At 48.2% G+C, this 19,861-nt stretch overlaps 2 protein-coding genes across 8 annotated transcripts in view; both read right to left on the bottom strand.

Moving 5' to 3' along the window:
- LOC117852202 (1,4-alpha-glucan-branching enzyme 3, chloroplastic/amyloplastic) overlaps positions 1-3,645 on the bottom strand; it is a 33,261-nt gene extending 29,616 nt beyond the window's left edge. For 4 of the 7 annotated variants that reach the window (XM_072293175.1, XM_072293176.1, XM_072293178.1 and 1 more), the window contains exons 1-4: positions 3,206-3,644; positions 2,820-2,891; positions 2,636-2,700; positions 911-1,588 (exon numbers count right to left, since the gene is read on the bottom strand). In XM_072293175.1, the coding sequence (XP_072149276.1) occupies positions 911-1,588; positions 2,636-2,700; positions 2,820-2,891; positions 3,206-3,522 (1,132 nt within the window). In that variant the 5' untranslated portion in view covers positions 3,523-3,644. Of the gene's footprint in view, positions 1-910; positions 1,589-2,635; positions 2,701-2,819; positions 2,892-3,019; positions 3,175-3,205 lie in introns of those variants that run through there. The other 3 variants (XM_072293179.1, XM_034734199.2, XM_034734200.2) reach the window with 3 other exon arrangements.
- A 3,789-nt stretch (positions 3,646-7,434) lies between these two features.
- Positions 7,435-9,497, bottom strand: LOC117851825 (uncharacterized). Its single transcript, XM_034733724.2, has 3 exons — positions 8,506-9,497; positions 7,897-7,941; positions 7,435-7,808 (listed from the first exon to the last, which is right to left on the bottom strand). Exons 1-3 carry the CDS (start codon positions 9,350-9,352, stop codon positions 7,684-7,686), a joined length of 1,017 nt encoding a protein of 338 aa, XP_034589615.1. The 5' UTR covers positions 9,353-9,497; the 3' UTR covers positions 7,435-7,683.
- Between the last annotated feature and the right edge of the window lie 10,364 nt (positions 9,498-19,861).

The following is a 19,861-nucleotide window of genomic DNA, read 5'->3' as shown; positions in this document are numbered from 1 at the left end:
CTACAGGCCACCTACTACCCTCATCGCGTTAAATTGGGACATTCCTAACTCAGCACAATAAATTCCACACCCCTGTAGTTGCAACTGGAGTCGTATCCAACCAATGGTTCAAGTTGCAATCAGTCTACACTTCAATTTGCAAATATTGTACGCCATGTGAAATGTTCCATGTGAATCGTGAAGGTTGATTGGAAAAGCATGATTTGTTCTCATGACCTCATCTGGACAGCATGTTTCGCATCTAATGGATGAAATTCAGGTTTCCACGTTTGCACTGGAGGGCGGGTTTGCACTAGATATTTTCCCCTAACTAAAATACAACTTAGTTGCAAGATGATGTTAGTGACTTAGGGCTCTCGCCTGCTGCTACACCACAAAAAGAATGCATGTCTAACAAAACTATGTGCACCTCTTAACTGGGGCACATTTTTCAGCAACACTGCAAGCATGCATAACCTGGAAATAATAATAATGAGCGGCCAATGTTATTTTCCAACTCACATGACATTTACAGTGTTACAGAGCCATTTTCCTCTTTTACTAAATCAGTAGAATCAGTTTACTAACTTTCCATTTCACAAAAATTCGTTTATATCCATGTTCTTACACCACACCACAGCCAACGAAAAAGGAAAATCTAGAAACTTAACTAATAAAATAGATCACTATTGCATATGACTGATGCAACAGAATATTTCTCTGTCAATCAAATTTCGGCTAGATCGTTTCTTCATCATCCAATCAAGTAAAAGACAGGGGTTACGACCCAACAACCAATCATGACCCTTGCTATCACAGTTACTATTTATTTTATGCAGTCGATCAACGCAACTTTTCAATCTGCATTGTACAACCTCCTCAATTAGAATCAGCAAATAAGTCACATGAATACAAAGAGATGTTGGCAAACCTGGAAGAACATATGTAGCCCAAGCAGGAACACGTTCTAAAGCACCATCAGGAGTATTAAAATAAACCCTGTACTTGTCTTTATGAGAAATAGTTGGGACATATTTCTCAAGCCATGCTATTCGGCCTTTCCTCATTTCAACCCAGTAAGCAAGGGGAGGTTTCTTTGCTTGAAACTTTTCAAAGGATGCTCCATCCGTTACAACATTGAAAATGTCAAACGGCTGACCACTGTCAATGATATCGTAGGAAGGAGACATGCTTGACAAGTCAGTCTTCTGCAAGGCTTTCCACTCATTGTATCTTGTTTGCGCATCAGGAATTTCACCTAGCTCCTCCTCTGTTTGTGGACCGTTTGGGCCAAACATTTGCTCATATAGCTTAACAACCATCTCTAACTGAGACTTGTGTGACCTAATTTCTCCAGGTTCCCAATACTCTTCTTTCATCCTGTGCATTATTTCTTCAGCATCAACACCATTGTCACCTTTGTCATAATCATCGACATAATTGTATTCCTGGAAAAAATATTCATCTGGTTCTTGCCCTTCTCTGAGCTTATCTTCAAGTATGATAAACCAATATCCAAAATCATCATGTCCTAAATGACCTTCCCTGGCACAGTTTTCAGTTGGCGACCACTCATTAAAATCACCAACCAATGAACAATAGCGAGCACCTGCATGGCAATTCTTCGTTCAATAAAGAAAGTTGTAAAAGATGTTCAGAGTAATGTTAAAACACAAAAAGAAATAGGATGTAACACACAGCAGTACAACAATTACAACCATCAGTTTATCACACAGTCAAGTAAAATTATGGATTCAAAGTAACTCATGTAACGTGTTGAGGCTAACAATAAAACAAGGTGCGTAAAAAGGACAATTTTGAAAAATAAAAAGAAATCTATAGTGCTGCAGCTCCAAATATATCTTCATATAAATAATGTATTGCTGAAATGACCACTTCAAGTTCAAGCTAACCAAAACAACTAAAAAGCAGGGGCGGAGCCAGGTATGTTCCTGGGTATTCCCAGAAATACCATACCCAACTATTTTGGCAATAGAATTACTGCATATCAGGTACATAGATGTGTATATATTATCTTGGACCAGATCTTGTTCTTTTGAGCTAAAGAAATGGCTAAGATCACTAGGATTCTGCCAAGCAAATTGTTACTATGCTCTATGAATGGATGAAATTTCTCAATTTGTGCTTGTTTACATCTGAATTTGCCCTGCAGCCTGTATAGTCTCAACATGGTTGGGGGAACGAGTGGGTTTTCTCAATTTCAAAGGTGATGAGGAAACGAAAACCCATGTGATTGATCAGAATATTGCTATCTGCGGTATTGATGTATTGTTTGGATCTTAGAAACTCCTCATGTCGTATATTAGATTAACAATCATGGTCTAGGCAGTACAAATTTGTTATCAGATTAGTTTGCTTGATAGTAGCATTGTTTTTTTTCATGGGAAGTGGGAATACCCAACTTCAAAATTCTAGCTCCGCCACTGCTAAAAAGTACAGGATGGCCACATTGTTAAGATATTTTTATTTAAAATGAATGCATGTAAACAATCCAAACATATATAAGGAATATAATGAGGGGTCATTGTGCGCCGAAGCTTTCAGCTCCAACCACACTGCTGGAAATGCAACCACGTTTGACAATTGCCACACATTCTTAACTAGCAAAAAACTAGTTCTAAAAATGACCCCATACCTGGAGCCCATTCCATGAAATCCATGCGGTGCTGCCGATGCCGGTGCATGCCCAATAATTCAAATCTAGGAGAGGAAACACAACACAAACAAACCATTTTCCACATTAAACGGATCAATCCACCAAATGACCTGTTGGATAACAAAACTGAAAGTCTAATAGGATAAGATGGTCATGCACATACCCAGAGGACACCTCTTTCAGATCAATGAACCGAGAGCACAGCTCCCATCTGCGGTCCTTCAAAGCCTTATGCCTGGCAATAATCACACAATAAGCTAAGAAAACCTGCTACCTTTTCCCAACAGATAGCAAAGAATGACCTATCAAGTATCAACTCCCCACCTCACTATTCAACAATTCAAACAAAAAAATCATGCGCACCATTTCAGTCAAAAGTCCCAATGAGTTCCCACACGGGAAACTATGCTTGCCAAATTAACATCGATTGCTCGATTCCAACAAATTCAGTAAAGGGGAGACCGGAGAATGGAGATTGGACTCGATATTGGCGAGGAAAGGATGTGCGTAGCCACTCCCGCACCGAAACCACTCGCTCGGAGCACATACCGGTCGCGGAGGAACTGGGCAAAAGCGCGGTCCGAGACGCGGAGCTTGGCGAGGAAGCCCACGGGGTCGACGGCGTCAACTCGGCGGCCGCCGGGGCGCTGCGACCGCTGCCTCTGCTGTCGCGGCCTGGGCGTGCGGTCGCGAGGCGCGGAGGAGGAAGAAGACGAGTCGCAACGGAACAGGTAACCATGCCGCCGTCCGGGGCAAGGGCGACGGCTAGTTGGGAGGTAGGCGCTCCCGATGGGTGGGTAGCGGTCGGCGTGGACGAGGAGAGGGGGGGGACGCGGGGTCATGAGGAACAGAGGGCACGAGGACATAGTTTCGAGGGTGGTGTCGTGGCGGAGGAGGGAGGGAGGACCGCCGGGAGCCGCGGCGCGCCAGAGGGGTACGCCGTGAGCGAGGACGCCCGGTGAGGGGTTTTGGGGAGGGATAAGCTTTGGGCCATGGGTTGATCGGGTAACTGGGCTTCACTGGTTAGGGCACGGTTGTTCGGGCACGGTTGTCCGGGTCCACGAACCAGTTCGGATCACATCAGATTTTGGATACAATTAGAAAGAATAAACGTGCTAATCTCATAAGTTGTGGCTAATTCGCAAGATAAATCTATTAATCCTAATTAATCCATGATTAGTACACATGATCAAATCATGGTTAATTAGGTTTAATAGATTTGTGCGGCGAATTAACCTTCATTTATGCAATTGGTTTTGTAATTAACCTATATTTAATACTTCTAATTAGTATCTAAACATTCGACGTGACAGGGACTAAACTTTATCTCAGATTTCAAAGGGAGTGACTACGCATTCTCGGTTGATTTTCGTTTTTGGTCTCACTCAATTTTTTGACCAATACAAACATGCCACGTAATAGATTACGGTCATGAAAAAATTGATTGAATACGAAAATAAAAACAATCGATTCCGAGTGTCCACGGAACGCTGAACTTTGTGTTACATACAGATTATATTGTTGGAGAATATTAGGGAGGTGTTTGGATCCCGGAGCTAAAGTTTAGTCCGTGTCGCATCGAATATTCGGATACTAATTAGGAGGACTAAACATGAGCTAATTACAAAACTAATTGCGGAACCCCTAGGCTAAATCGCGAGACGAATCTATTAAGCCTAATTAATCCATCATTAGCGAATGTTTACTGTAGCACCATATTGTCAAATCATGGACTAATTAGGTTTAATGGATTCGTCTCGTGATTTAGCCTAGGGGTTGTGAAATTAGTTTTGTAATTAGCTTATATTTAATACTCCTAATTAGTGTCGAGCATTCGATGTGACAGGGGCTAAAATTTAGCCCGGGGATCCAAACACCCCGTGTCGGCGATTAAGTTCTAATGGACATGTCCCTTCACACCAAACAGATGAGACCCTTTATGACGCCTCTTCAACATGTATATATATGTACATACTTCACTATATCAATGCAACTATCAATTAACTCTTGTCATTTGTCTACTCTCGCTCTTTACTTTACTAAATAGTATTCGTAGCGCCCGCAATAGCGGTAGCGGTACTATAAGGCAACAGATCCAAGGTAGCATGTTTGGACTTAGTGGTCGCTATTGCCTGCTATTGCGGCCGCTATTGCTCATGTTAGGCCGCTATTCACTACATTTACAGTTCAAGTGACATATGAATATGAATAAGATGGTAATAATAATATTTAAAATGGTTATTTAGGTAACGACGAAGAGTTATTAGATGGAAAATGAATTTGTTTTATTTATTGATATGGAAATTTGATGTTAATATATATCCATACATCTTAATTATACCTATTTATTTGTGATTATTACCATGAAATGTAATGGCTAACTTAAAGCTATAACTTTGTTATAAGTAAATTTGATGTTAATATTCATATATGCTTTAAAATTGTGGCTATTTTTTGAATTTCGTTATTTGGACTTAGCGTCCGTTACAGCACCCGCTATCCGCGATCTGCTGCATCAGTACTAATCCGCTACCATGCGTCCGTTATAGCACCCGTTATCCGCAATCTGCTGCATCGGTACTAATCCGCTACCATACCGCTAAACGTCGTTTAGTACTTAGCTTTTAACACATTATCAGCGAGTACGCTACCGCTAAGCGGGGAAGAAAAAAAGGCTGAAGTCGCTCCCTTCGACTGCGACACCGCCGGCATCGTCCTCTGTGGCACCGCAGACATCATTGTTGTGTGTCCCCTCTGTGGCACCGCAGCGTGTGACTGGTCTCGGTCTCTTCATCCAGTGAAGACAAGGCGACCGGCAAGAGAAGCTGTGACAACAATACGGACGCTTACTGCATTGTTGTCGTGCTAGATGCTAACGAACGAGTTGTGTTCTATAACGACATGGAAGAAGGTAGAATTTACTTCCTGATCTTCTACAACCCTGCAGGATCTCGTATAATTTTGGTAATTTTGTATGGTGTAGTTTTTACTGCCATGAAGTGCCGCTCGGTGGCACCGCCACTGCTATTTTCGAGAACTGCCGGCATCTGCTCTCCTCACCTGTCACACGAAATGGAAACGGTGCCGAATAAAGTGGATCGGAGCCTCGGTCGGGGTGGGTATGGATGAAAACAGAATGGGAAAATCCCGTACCGACCGGCACCGTATATCATATATCCTGATTAGATATCGTTTGCATAGAAGAAAAAATAGGAAAATAGAAAAAAATCAGGAAAAACTGACGAAATCAGGAGCGGAACTGGTTGGAGCCTTTCCCCGACCGTATCGTTGGTTCCCGTATTTGGTCGGAAAAAATCCTGCGGTTGTTCATGTATTCCATCCCCAAACTCAGCCCACTCCTTCGCTCAATCCAGTGCTTCAGCCCACCATCGAACCCTAAGGCCCGCCTCAGCCACCCCGCGTCACCGCGTCATGACTACCCCCTCTCCATCCCTAGCTCCCCATCGATTCCTAAGCTGCCGCCACACTCCAGTCTCTCTCTCTCTTCTCACATCTCCAAGTCTAAGGCCACCACCCACCACCAGGAGTCCAAGCCTGTGCATCGTCAACCGGATGCACCAACGCGGCCAAGCCAAGCTCCCGGCCCCTTTCCTGGCCATCGCCGCCCACCCCCAGGCCCAAGCCTCCGGGCTCCAGGCGCCCAAGCCCCTCCGCCGCCGCCCACCCCCAGCCCCTTTCCTGGCCGTCGCCGCCCACCCCCAGGTCCAAGCCTCCGGGCTCCAGGCGCCCAAGCCCCTCCGCCGCCGGTTGGGCGACAGAGGCGGCCGTAGTCAGGCCCCTCCGCCGCCACCGGTGGCCTGGCGGCCACGCCACTCCACTCCACTACCGACAGGTCGCCCCAGACGGCCTGGTGGCCAGGCCCATCCCCTCCATCGTCAGTCGGTTCCCAGGCGGCTCGGCCACTCAACCGCTGGCCGGTCGCCCTCGGCAGCCAGGATGCCAGGCTCTCAATCTTCCGCCACAGTTTGTAGGCCTACTGAGTTGCTATCCTTTTTGAACTTTGTTTTGTTGCCTGCTGCTGCCCATTGTGGCATGTATGTTTTTTTATTTGGACTTGCCATCTGTGAATCATGATGTATGTCTGGAACTCTGGCTGGATTCTGGAACGTAGAGCTGTGGAACGTGGAATACGAACTACTGGAGTCTGTAGGCTATGTGCTGTGTGTCTATGACTAAGTAATGTTGTAATGGTGTGGTCTGTGCATTTAGCTGTTTGGAGTCGTTATGTATCATGGTGTTCCCGTTTTGAGTTATTGATTCCCGATCGTAATCAACATGTTCCCGATCGAAATGTTCCGTTCCTGATATCTCGTAATACCGATTTCGTTTTCCCGTCCGACTTTCCCATACTTGCACCCGTTCCCGGCTAAAAAATACAGTAGCGGGAATGGTTAAGGGGTTTTCCTGACCGCTTTCCTTCCAAGGGGTGGGGGGTGGAGGCACCAGCGGCGACCGAGGTGAATCGGGAATGACATGGGGCAGGCAAGGGAGGGCCAGACGAAAATTAATTAAAAATAATTAATTATAATAGATGGACTGCTTTAAGACTTGTATAGATGAGGAGTACCGGAGCACTCATTAATGTCAAAACTAAAATATTTGACTATAGCTATCTTAGAAACAATTATTTGAAAACTGAAAGGAGTGCAAGTGGCGGTAGCACAGAGAAGCAAAAACATCACTGGTCTTGTACTCGTTGTGGGTGGTTGCACGGACGACCAATCCGTAGTGATTAGTGAAGCGTTTTCCTTCAAAAAAACCTTTGGAACTGTTTTTTTTTAACGAACAGACTTCATTACAGCAAGATGCTCATGTTTGTTACACTTGGAAACGTGTTTATCTTCCTGTGTGTATATGTATGGCTTGAACCCTTGGCTTGATAGGTTAAAACTGCATGGTGCTGCACTGTATATACATCACAGAATTTAGCTAACAGCTTAAACAAAATCTAACAAAATAGCGCTCTTCTCCACCTCTTGTCCATGGAAGTATTTTCTTCAATCAGCTCAAAAGAACCTGTTTTCATTACTCTGAACCCCACATGTCACCACTTTGCTCGGTCTGATCTTGCGTATGTACCACACGAGGGCCCCTATGCCAATGGCTGCAGAAACTGAGACGACAACGCTTGCTGCAAGAAAAATGCCCAAAGTATCAGAAGTCAAGTTAATTTGAAGAATATGGGAGCACGAGCAAGATTGTTGGGACATGGTTCTCACCAGCAATGACTCCTGCCGATCCATGATGCCCTGAAGCGTGGCCACCTGCAATACAAAGAGCAGATCACGATACAGATAAACCTAGTGCCCAATGCACTTTTTACTCCTTATTAGGTGTTTGGACGAAGAACCACCTCTTCTAGTATGGTCTATTACAGGATCATTCTAAGAATTTTGGTAGGATAAATCGATTCCTCGTTACTAAACTAATCATATGTTTCTGAGGGATGAGACATGATGGTGGACGATTGACCCATTTCACTCCCCAAGCCGGACGAAAATATGAGGAGTGAGAAAGTGATGAATCAACGTATTCTTTAAATACAATACGAGGGTAGAACGGACAACGGAAGTAAAGTTCTTGTGAATGTGCGGTTCATGTAGTGAGTTGCGCTTATGGCTAAACAAAATGTTACGTCTCCAGTAATGCCTCCTTATGATTCACGGACACGTATCATTAATTTGTAGAATAACCACGAGCTACAGTTTCGAAATTGGCCATGGATCCGAGTGGTTGATTACTTAGCTTGATTTGGAGTTATGGAGTGTGTGCAAAATGAAAGGTTGCCAGGGACGCCGGAGTCAGGAGCGGAAATTTGGCAGATCTACCTGTACAGTCCGTGGTGGAGTTGCGTCCGTCGTCGCAGATGCAGACGAAGTCCCTGGTGGCCGGGTCGAACCCGCACGTTCCCCCGTCGCCGCGGCGCTTGTCCTGGCACTGCAGGCACCGTGTGGTGACGGGGATCTCGAAGTCCACCCGCACCCCGTACGCCGGCACCTGGTCGTAGGGCGGGAACTTGTCCCCGACGGCGCGCCAGTACACGCTCGTGTACGCCTCGCAGTGCCGCAGCATCGCCCGCAGCGACCCCGCGGCGCGCGGCCGGTACGCGCAGCAGGTCATGTTTCCCTCCTCCAGCGCGCCGCGGCAGCCCGGCAGGTTGCGGCACAGGTACCCCGCGCTGTCGCACGCCGAGTCGCACCGGCCCGGGTACCTGTCGCAGCTCGCGGGCCGCGGCGCCACGATCACGCGCGCCTCGTCGCAGTCGAAGAAGAGGTAGTCGTTCCGCGGGGACAGCGAGAAGCGGGTGCTCGTGTCCAGGCTGAAGGGCGCCGCGTGGACGGAGGTGAAGGGCCGCGCGCACGTCCACATGGACGGGTCCGTCACGACGAGGTGCGGGTCGGAGTAGTCCGCGCCGGCCACCGGGTACGTGCCGGACGGGGTGCGGAGGCGGAGCGTGGCGTTGTCGGCGCAGGTGAGCATGTTGCGATAGTACGGGCTGCCGCACCCGTCGTCGATGCCCAGAGGGTAGCGGACTGGGATGTTGCCGCAGCTTTCGCGGCAGAGCCCGCCGGCGACGGCCGATGGTAGCGCCATGGCGGCTGCGATTACAAGGATCGCTAAAGCATGGAGATGATGGATCTCCTCCATCGGTGAAGAAGTGGAGTGGTGCAACATGACAGTGGGTGAGAGCTGCCCAGCTGCTAGCTGCTTTGGATTTGCCCGTTTGTGTGAGCGTTCAAGCAAAGAATGGAGGCTAGCTTAAGGCTAGGCTGCTGCTTTTGCACTTTAAATTTGCTTTGGAGCTTTCATCCTTTGAGCTTTTGCTTTGTTTGTGCTAGTCTCTTGTTTAATGTACTATCGGAATCTAATCCCATGTCTTTTGTATTTGGTCGGGCTGCCCCTTAGCACTGCTGAAGTAAGGTATATAGTTAAACCAAGAGTGTGATTTTGCAGAAATTTTAGAAAAAACTTCAACTTGAGGCGCTATACTGTAATTAGTATTTGCAAGATTTAATGCGACTTTAACCTTGCATTTGCATAGTCGCATAGATAAATAGTGAAGGGATGCGATTATGTTAATTAGGTTCCTTTAGTTCAGTAGTACTAGTGGTGTAAGGATCTGTATTATTTCTCATGTTAGTTTTTTTAGAGAATTTATTACGTTAACTAAAATAAGACACGCCTCTGAGCTATAAACATAAAAGAAAGGAGATTATTGTTTATGGGCTTCATATTACCTTTTTGGAATCATCGTCATGGATATCTCATTTGGTCCATGTTCAGTACATTGGGCCAGTTTGTTCGCTGGCCCAACCAAAGCTCTTTGATTTGAACCATCATGACAAGCTCGAAACGAAATTCCATCCATCTTCTATGAGATTTGGGCTTATGTACGTTTTTACCCTTTGAGATTAGTGCAACAGTAGACAAACAAAACTGAGATAAGGTGGGAAGAAAACAAACTAGTCGTGTGTATCGCATATGGCATTATTTTGATTATAGGGAGCATATGGGAGAGCAACTCCAACAACCCCTAACAACCTCAAAATTTAGAGGGTGAAGTAAACAAATACTATGCTCCTCATTTTTTGAGGCTTTCAAATTCCCACATTTCCTGAGAGTCTCTAGGGAGCCCTCTATCCATAGGGCTATCGTTGGAGTTGTAGATATTTTTTGGCCCTTAAAAAATAGAGAGTCCATTTGATATTTGTGGGCTTTGGTTTTAGAGTTATTGCTGAAGTTGCTCTGAGTGATTAATTTAAATCCCAAACTTAATTTTCTCATATACTAAATATTGAAATATTGAGTTAGGTGTTGAATCAATTTTTAAAAAAATGCTAAACATGTAAAAGTATACAAATTTATAACCCAATAAACAGGATTAGCAGTAGATATTGTAATAAAAAGTACAAAATAGATATACGTTGTGATTGTGGTGGAACCGTCCAACTTAAACTGACTTAAGTGTGCCTAATCATTGTCGGAACAACAATTATTCAAAACACACTTAAAACAGTTTAAATCTGGTAGTCCATCGAGTGTCCTCAGGATGCCTCGAATCATCCACGACTTGAATCTTAGCAATACATCATGATTGCTTCCACGAAGGGAAAGCATCAACAAACATTACCTTTTTACATAAAAACTGAAGGTGCGAATTATTACAAACTATAGCTTGAAACAAATTTAAAGTGCAAGTTAAACCATTCTAAGAGTTTTAAACTAAAACGAGCCTGGGAAAATAAAGTAATTAAACACTAAGTACAACACTAGGGCCTTGTGAGATTCGTAGAATACCCTAGTTCTACGAGCCTTCCTGTTGGGGGGAAATATTAACGATCTCCTAACACCCCTTAGAGCAACAATCATGAAGGCCCATGCCCACCTGCGGTAATTACGATTACTGCCGACCCAGTAGAGGCAGAGAACATCCCACTCTATCTCGCCCGACCCAGGGTCCCGGGGTCGGACAATCCCGACCCCTCGATGGCGGGACTCCGCCTCGCCCGACCCGCGGTCCTAGGGTCGGGAGCGCCCGACCCCTCGCCGCAAGGCTCCGCCTCGCCCGACCCCGGGCGTAGGGGGTCGGACTCATCCGGGCCCACGAGATAAGTGTCCACCTCGGGCGCAGACTGACGGACGAGGGCGCGGACCTTGTGGGCCCCCCAGCGGTCTCGCCATAAATGCACCGCGGCTCTGGCACGCAGAAAGGCGCCCCTCGACGTGACCCGCCACAAGTACCCGAGCGGAACACTGTAGCCACGACCGCACAGGCTACAGTGGCCGCAGATCCCCCTGATTCGCAGCATGTCACTCATGACTTGCACCGCCCAGAGCAGGAGGAAGTCGCGCCCGTTCTCGCGCCCCACGCATCCGGCGATAGGGACGCAACGTCCGCCTTCCGCGGGCTGTCAGCAAGATGGCAGGATCAGCCGCCTTCCCCGATGGGTACAGATGCCACGACCGAACACCATCATCATGCCTGGCGGCAACGGCCAGCAAGGAGATGCTCGACCAGATCCGAAGGTAGCCGCCCTCTTCCGGCGGACGCGCTGACAGAAGCCGAAGGCCAGAGTGGAGGAGCGGCGGCCTTGGAACTTGGTCCTACTCCTCACGTTGTATTTTACTTAACTTAGTTTATCTCATTTACTTCTCCTCACACCCAGTCTCACTTGTAACCCCTGGTGGCCTCCTTGCGCTATAAAAGGAGAACCAGGGGCCTGAGACCGGGGGGGGGGGGGGGGCTCAGGTGAACAGAACTCTCACACCCCCCTTAGAGCATCAGTGCACACCCAAGAGACTTGGGATCAGCTCCCTCTCTCGCCCTCCTGTAACCCTTACTGCAGACCCCACGTGGGCAACACGAGCAGCTCCCGATACTGGACATAGGGCTTTCCCTTGCTTGAACCAGTTTAAACCCCGTGTCTCCCACACCACCATCCGAAGCCTTACGCGCATAAAAGAAATTTACTAGTCTAAGTCTTGATCCACTAATCTCGACGACGACAGTTGGCGCGCTAGGTAGGTGACCTTTGCGCGTACATCACCGGCTTCAGATGGCCAACCACGACGCCGGCTCCAACGACGAGAGTCACCACCCCTTGCACGAGTGCTTCATGGCTGACGTGCACTCCAAGGGATCCAACGACGACGGCGCCGAAGGGAAGCAACGCGCTCCCCCACCGCGCACCGCAGCTACGACTGAGGCCCTTGCCAGGGTCCCGGCACCCCACCAGGAGGACGAGCACCACCGCAACGAGGGCGGGCCGCGTCATCGGGCCCACGACGTCCAGCGGCGCATCTGCGGGGATGAAGATCATCCCCAACTCTTCGCACGTGCCAGCTAGAATGTCGCCGCCGCGGCAGTCTTACTCCGACGACTCCCTGATCCAGCAACGCCCAAGGAGCGACAGGCCCGCCAGGAGGTACGCGACTTGCTTGAGTGTGTAGCAGTCCAGCAGGCAGAAAGCTCTGCGTCCCGGCGCCGGACACACGACGCCAGCACGGTCACACCCTCTGCGTCTATCGAGAGGCGTGGAGGATCTGTCCATTAACCTTCCTCCCATGGGGGAAACCGGGCCCCGCCCATTCGACGGACTCCAACACGTGCGGGCGACGGGGCTTCATCCGTCCCGCGCCGTGTCGGCCCCATCGCGACGCCCGTGACGCCTTGGACGCGCGGAGGCACTCCCGTGCGGACAGGGAGGATAGAGCCGACCGCGGCTACCGCGTACACCGTGGTGGTCGCCACGACGGTGGAGAAAATCGGAGCCCGAGCCCCGACCCAGCGGGGCCCAGGGCCTTCTCCGAACGCATCCTGAACGTGCTATTCCCAGCGCGCTTCAGACAGCCCACCAATGTGGCCAAATACTCTGGGGAGATGACCCCCGGGCCTTGGCTCAGCGACTACCGGCTTGCCTGTCAGGTTGGCGGAGCGGATGACGACCTATTCATCATTTGCAACCTCCCACTGTTCTTGGCCGACTCGGCGCGAGCCTGGCTGGAACACGTCCCGTCAGGTCGGATCCGTAACTAGAACGACCTAAAAGAAATGTTTGTAGGGAACTTCCAGGGCATATACATGCACCACGGGAACTCCTGGGACCTCTGGAGCTGCCGCTAGGAGTCGGGTGAGACTCTCCAAGAATACATCCGACGCTTCTCTAGGAAGCGCACCGAGCTCTCCAACGTCACCGACGCTGACGTCATCGGGGCCTTCCTGGCAGGGATCTCCTGTAGGTCTCTAGTCCACGAACTGGGGCATGTAGGCCCACGGACCACCAACGAGCTCCTCGACATCGCCACCGACTTTGCCTCGGGCGAAGAGGCCGTCGGGGCGATATTAGATCGCTCCAAGGGCAAGGCAAAGAGGGAGGAGGATGCAAATGAAGGCGCCTCCACTCGCCAGAAGAAGAAAAAGGCCGCGGCGGAACCCCGAAGGCTACGGAGGGGCTCAAGCACGATGACGGATGAAGACGATGACGATGAAGATGAGGATGATGATGAAGAAAGCTCTTCTGCTCTATAAGGAGTGCGCAGCAAACGAAGTATGAGTCGACCGCATCTATTGCGACGTCAGGTACATCCCGTCACCTCCGTCTTTCTTCAGAAACCATATGCATGATCTCTTTTTAACCGCAGAGACCACCGCGCCTCCTATCCCACAAGCTCGGCGTTTTCTGCCGCTTCTACTCCCGGAGGTCATGCGCACAACTTTCTCTGCAAGCGGACCAGGACCCGCTTCAGGTAAAAAAGGGATACAGAGTTGAAAATGCTCTTACGGCCCATTACGGTCCAGGGGTTCGAAGGCTGGCTCTCCAGAGGGTTTGACAGCCGCCCCAGGACATCCCCCGAGCAAGGGGTGAGAAGGGACGGGTCCGCTAGCGGCCACCACCCAGGCGAGCGAAAGCCAAGGGCGTCCCGACCTCATGTTCGAGCCCGGGCTGGCATCTAAGTTCATGGTTTTTCCCCGAAGAAAGGCAACGAGCCCCCGAATCCGATCGAACAGACTCGGGAACTATATGAACTGGCCAGCCGGAATCTGGAGTACGCCACCAGCTTGGCCCGAGTCGGACCCCCCCGAACGGCGATCGGGACTCCACTTGAACCGACCCGTTCGCAGCTCAACGAGCACCACGGATCGTCCAACGAGGATAGCGTGGCACGGCTCACCCCTTCCATCCCAGTGAACGGACGCTTGAGGGGTAATGATCAAAAGCCGATCTAGCCTCCCGATCGGTCTCCATCAACGAGCGGGGGCTCTGGGGCTAGCGTCGCAACCAATGACCACGCGTGTGGTCGCGATTTGAGGACTCGAGGCGGGAGTGCCCTACGGAGCAATGAGGAGTCCTCCCGCGCCAAGTCATCCACAGGACACCTCGCCTGATCAAACTCCCCGACCAAGCCGGACCAACAACACTCCCCATCCCTGATCAACTGCAGCTTGCAGGGCGAGCAGAGATCCTCGACGAGCAACGAAAGAAGCCTCTGGAGGAGCACCCTTGCTCCACCATAGGCTCGGGGGCTACTGTTGGGGGGAAATATTAACGATCTCCTAATGCCCCTTAAAGCAACATTCATGAAGGCCCAGGCCCACCTGCAGTAATTACGATTACCGCCGACCCAGTAGAGGCAGAGAACATCCCACTCCATCTCGCCTGACCCAGGGCCCCGGGGTCGGACAATCCCGACCCGTCGTTGGCGGGACTCCGCCTTGCCCGACCCGCGGTCCAAGGGTCGGGAGCGCCCGACCCCTCGCCGCAAGGCTCCGCCTCGCCCGACGCCGGGCGTAGGGGGTCGGACTCATTCGGGCCCACGAGACAAGTGTCCACCTCAAGCGCAAACCAACGGATGAGGGCGCGGACCTTGTGGGCCCCCCAGCGGTCACGCCATAAATGCACCGCGGCTCTAGCACGCAGAAAGGCGCCCGCGCCCCTCGACGTGAGCCGCCACAAGTACCCGAGCAGAACACTGTAGCCATGACTGCGCAGGCTACAGTGGCTGCAGATCCCCCTGATTCGCAGCAGGGCACTCATGGCTTGCGCCGCCCGGAGCAGGAGGAAGTCGCGCCCGTCCTCGCGCCCCACGCATCCGGCGATAGGGATGCGACGTCCGCCTTCCGTGGGCCGTCAGACAGATGGCAGGATCAGCCGCCTTCCCTGACAGGTACAGACGCCACGACCGAACACCATCATCATGCCTAGCGGCAACGGCCACCAAGGAGATGCTCGACCAGATCCGAAGGTAGCCGCCCTCTTCCGGTGGACGCGCTGACAGAAGCCGAAGGCCAGAGTGGAGGAGCGACGGCCTTGGTACTTGGTCCCACTCCTCACGTTGTATTTTACTTAACTTAGTTTATCTCATTTACTTCTCCTCACACCCGGTCTCACTTGTAACCCCTGGTGGCCTCCTTGCGCTATAAAAGGAGAACCAGGGGCCTGAGATGGGGGGGGCCTCAGGTGAACAGAACTCTCACACCCCCCTTAGAGCATCAGTGCACACCCAAGAGACTTGGGATCAGCTCCCTCTCTTGCCCTCCTGTAACCCCTACTGTAGACCCCGCGTGGGCAACACGAGCAGCTCCCGATACTGGACGTAGGGCTTTCCCTTGCCCGAACCAGTTTAAACCCCGTGTCTCCCACGCCACCATCCGAAGCCTTACGCGCATAAAAGAAATTTACTAGTCTAAGTCTTGATCCGCTAATCTCGACGATGACACTTCCTCTTCGCCAAACAGTTGTTGTACGACTGAAAACAACAAAAGAGGATCACGTGAGTACGATGGTATTCAATAAGACTGAGCCATCTAACCAGTATAGATAGATTAAAAATAAAGTTTCATGGAGTATGGTAGCTTTTTAGTGTACTGGCTGACTCAACATTTTTACGAAAAGGTTACTACTTGTGGAACCTTAGTTTTATTATTTTAACCTCTATTAGTTCTTACCTAACCAGTCTAGGTGAATAAAAAACTAAACATCATACAACAATATTAATTCAAGGAAAACATTATATTGAACTTGTTTACTCTACGATGCTTAAGCGATGATCAAGTGCATTCATAACCAAGAATTGCGGTGATCCGAACCAATTTACATCCTGCAGGAGATACCTAATCACCAGCCATGTATAACTGCGCGAGTTGCAAATAACGACCTTTTGATTAGCCGTACCCAAAGATCGGAAACATAATTACCCGAACCTAGCAACGCACCCCCACATGGGACCCCACATCTGGCCTGATCTCCATGTGAGTTTTAGGCTACGCCCCTGCCTTTCTGCCGCACGCCAAGCACGAGTAAGAACATTTTCAAATAGAGAGCCAACTAACCTACCGAGCTTTGCTGGTCCTAAAAATAGTAAGCAACAAGGTAATATCACTTGGTCAGCGGTTAAAACAACGAACGGGCCTTAACCAATTGAACCGAGTAGACGGAACTACGGAACTCAAGATTCCTTTCTTGATTCCATCCAAGCTTCTATCCACTATTTTCAAAACAGGTCATTTTCTTGATATAAACGTGTATGAACAAATTACCTTAGGTTGCTGAGCACCAGAGGTACTATGAAAGGATAGGGATAGCATAACTATGCTTTGCTAAGCATGGGACATTACTAATTATTTTGGACAAGTGGCAAAGATATCCTTAAAAAACAAGATCGGATTATGCATAAAAGTAAGGTTTCAATCAACTCCTAGACCTCATGCATAAATAGAGAAATAACCAATAATTTGGACAGGTGAATATAAATCTCTTAAATTAATAGGTGTAGATGCTCCGGGACTTGCCTGGAGTAAAAAAATGTTAGTTCCCTCGGAAAACCCTTTAAATAAAGGAGCAGATTCAACACCCTCCCCAAACTCCTAACGATCTTCAGATGATTCCACACAATCCACTTCAGGAGCTTCAGGTTCCACGATATGATGCAGATCACAGTTAGAATATGCAAATTTTTTTTGAAATACCGACTATACAACTTATCTTCATGATAAAGTTGCAAGCCAACACTAAACTACCCAGAAAAGATTAACCCACAAATTAATTTCTTAACTAGCCTAACTTAAGTCTTTCTTTTTATTTAGAAAAACATTATAAATAATTTCTAATCTCAAAACATAATTCTATGGTTTAATAAGCATTTTTGAATAATAAAATATTATTCAAAATTTTATACATTTTATAAAGGCTAAGTATTTATTTAAATACCTTAAATAAAGGCACTAAATAAATACCTAATTTTTATTATCTTTTCCTAGAGTTTAAGAATTTTTAATGCATAAAGGATAATAAAACAAACCCAACAAAATTTGTTTCACTATTTTTGGATATTTCTATAAATTATAAAGAATTAAATATGAAAACTAGATTTAAAACTAATTTCTAAAACACCTAAACCATTTATAACCCGAAAACCCCTCGGGGAAACTAAACCTACTCACCCGCTACCTACCCACGACCACTGACAAGTGGGACCCGCTACCTACCCACAACCACTGACAAGTGGGACCCGAGTCAAGGCACAGCTGCCCGCCCTTGACCGCGGGTGCCCCCGGCGGGTAACGCCGGCAACTCGCCGCCGGTGATGAGGACTAGCTGGACGGACTCCCTAGGGTCTTGCGCATCGACCGGAGGTGTTGCTGACAAGGGCGGTGGGCTGTACAGGGTGCTCGACGGCAACGGCAGTCAAGGGCTTGCTCTACGGCTTCTACAAGATCGGCTTCTACAGGATCAAGGAAAGTGTCCTGGACCAAAAGCTCAAGCAGAGAGGGGTAGCACCCAAGCGCTCACAATGGGGTGGCTCACGGTGGCCGGCGGATGCAAAGAATAGTAAGGATGAGCTTGCCGTCGCGGAGCTGCGGGATTGAAGGGCGTAGAGCGTAGATGGGATAGTGGTGGAGCTATGGACGCAAGGAATCGAAATGGGAGGCTGAGGTGTTCAAGAAATTGGGCGCGAAGCGGACTCTGCTCTGCTCTGTTCTTGCGGATGGGGAAAAGAACAGACGACGGCAACAACTCGGCATTTATGGACGGTGGAGGCGGTAACGGCCAGCTGCGACTTGTCGCGGAGGCACGATATGTAGGGAGCTTTGGTGGCAAGGCAACAACTGCGTGGCGGCCGAGCGAGGTAAGGCGGCGGCGCTGTCGGCAAGCAGGCAGACGGGCAGCTGACCGAAGGCGGTAACAGGCAACGTTTGCTTCAAATCTTGCCCGATCATCGACGAATTCCATTCACACCGATCACCAAAATGCTATAAACCTTTAACCAAAGTTGATGCTGGTACTATCTGCTACAAAACTTAGATAGATCTTTTTTTCTCAAACTCAAAGGATTTAGAGATCAGAAACTCTGAACCTAGTAAAAAACTTAAGCTTTCTCTGAATCTGCTCGTCAGTTAACAACCCATGTTGAAACAGTGCCAGATTCCATCTTTGAGCTCCAATTTAAATACTTAAACCTCACTTTTCTTGTACAAGAGCTACTAATATTGGTTAACCATAGACCGGAAATTCCATTTTGCATGATTGTGTCCAAAGTGTTTATGAAAGATTCTTCACAATCTTTAACCAAACTAGGCTACTCATTATTGTTTTTAGAGCCCATTCAGTAAATCAGCCAAGTTGATAATAACACAACTTTCAAACTTTGTACCTCATTTAAAATATGAATTCTTTATTTTCTCTAGCCAATAACATGTCCAATAGATTCACTGAACATCCAAGTCCACTTGTGACCCAAAACTTTCCAAAGCTTATATGAAAAATCTTTTAGAAATCAATGTCCAAGTTGGCTACTTGCCACTGTTGGTCTATGTTTGAGAATTGATGTGTAGGATGATTTTTCAGATGGGGAACAGCAACTTCAAGTCAACCACTTTGACTCTGAGTTTGAGATGCCTATGACTTGAATTTGGTCTCCAATTTGATTCCTTTGACTTCTAAACATCCTCAGCTCTTGATTCCACATTTTTGGTCAAATTTGACTCAAATTTGAACTTAACACATAATACCTCCTTTTAATCCAAATTTCACCATTAGCATCTTAATGACCATTCTTAAGCTTTTAATAACACTAGGTGTGTTACAGTGATCATGATCATTGTGGGTGAGCCGGCTACAAAACAGATAATAGTTTTGCCATCACAAGATGCAGAGGAGGTTCCTACGTATCACAAACATACCTTTTTTTTTCCAATCTCAAGTTTCACCCTAAAACTTTTTGCCCAAAACGTCACCTGTCACCAGAGAACACTCCTGGTAATTAAAAACTTTCCATAATTTTTCTTGTACTGGTTTTCTGCAAGTTCGGTCTAATTTTTGTAGGAATTTGACAGGGAACTACAGTATATTTGTGCTAAATTTGAATCTAGCATTATCTAAGTTAGTAATTACTGCTACTGAACAAGCTTTTCTTTAGAACTGCTACTGAACAGTATGGCCCGCCTGGTTATCATTTCTGCTCCTGCCATGGAATCATTGGTAATGTTCGCGGTGAGTTTTCCGTGACACCTGGACTGGTGATCGTAGCCTCCAAATTTTTTTAAGTACGTATATAGTCGTGTTGTGTATGTTATACAAGTCAAAGGAATAAATAGAACTGTCTCTCTCTAAGAAAAAACAGAAAAAAAAGAATAAGTAGAACTAGCGTTGGCCACGGGCTTGCGTGTGGCTTGCTTCTCTTCGC

This window comes from Setaria viridis, chromosome 4 (assembly GCF_005286985.2).
Source record: "Setaria viridis chromosome 4, Setaria_viridis_v4.0, whole genome shotgun sequence".
In the NCBI taxonomy this organism is placed as follows: domain Eukaryota; kingdom Viridiplantae; phylum Streptophyta; class Magnoliopsida; order Poales; family Poaceae; genus Setaria; species Setaria viridis.
The sequence above is the reverse complement of the archived record's forward strand: the minus strand, read 5'-3'. Positions and strand labels throughout refer to the sequence as shown.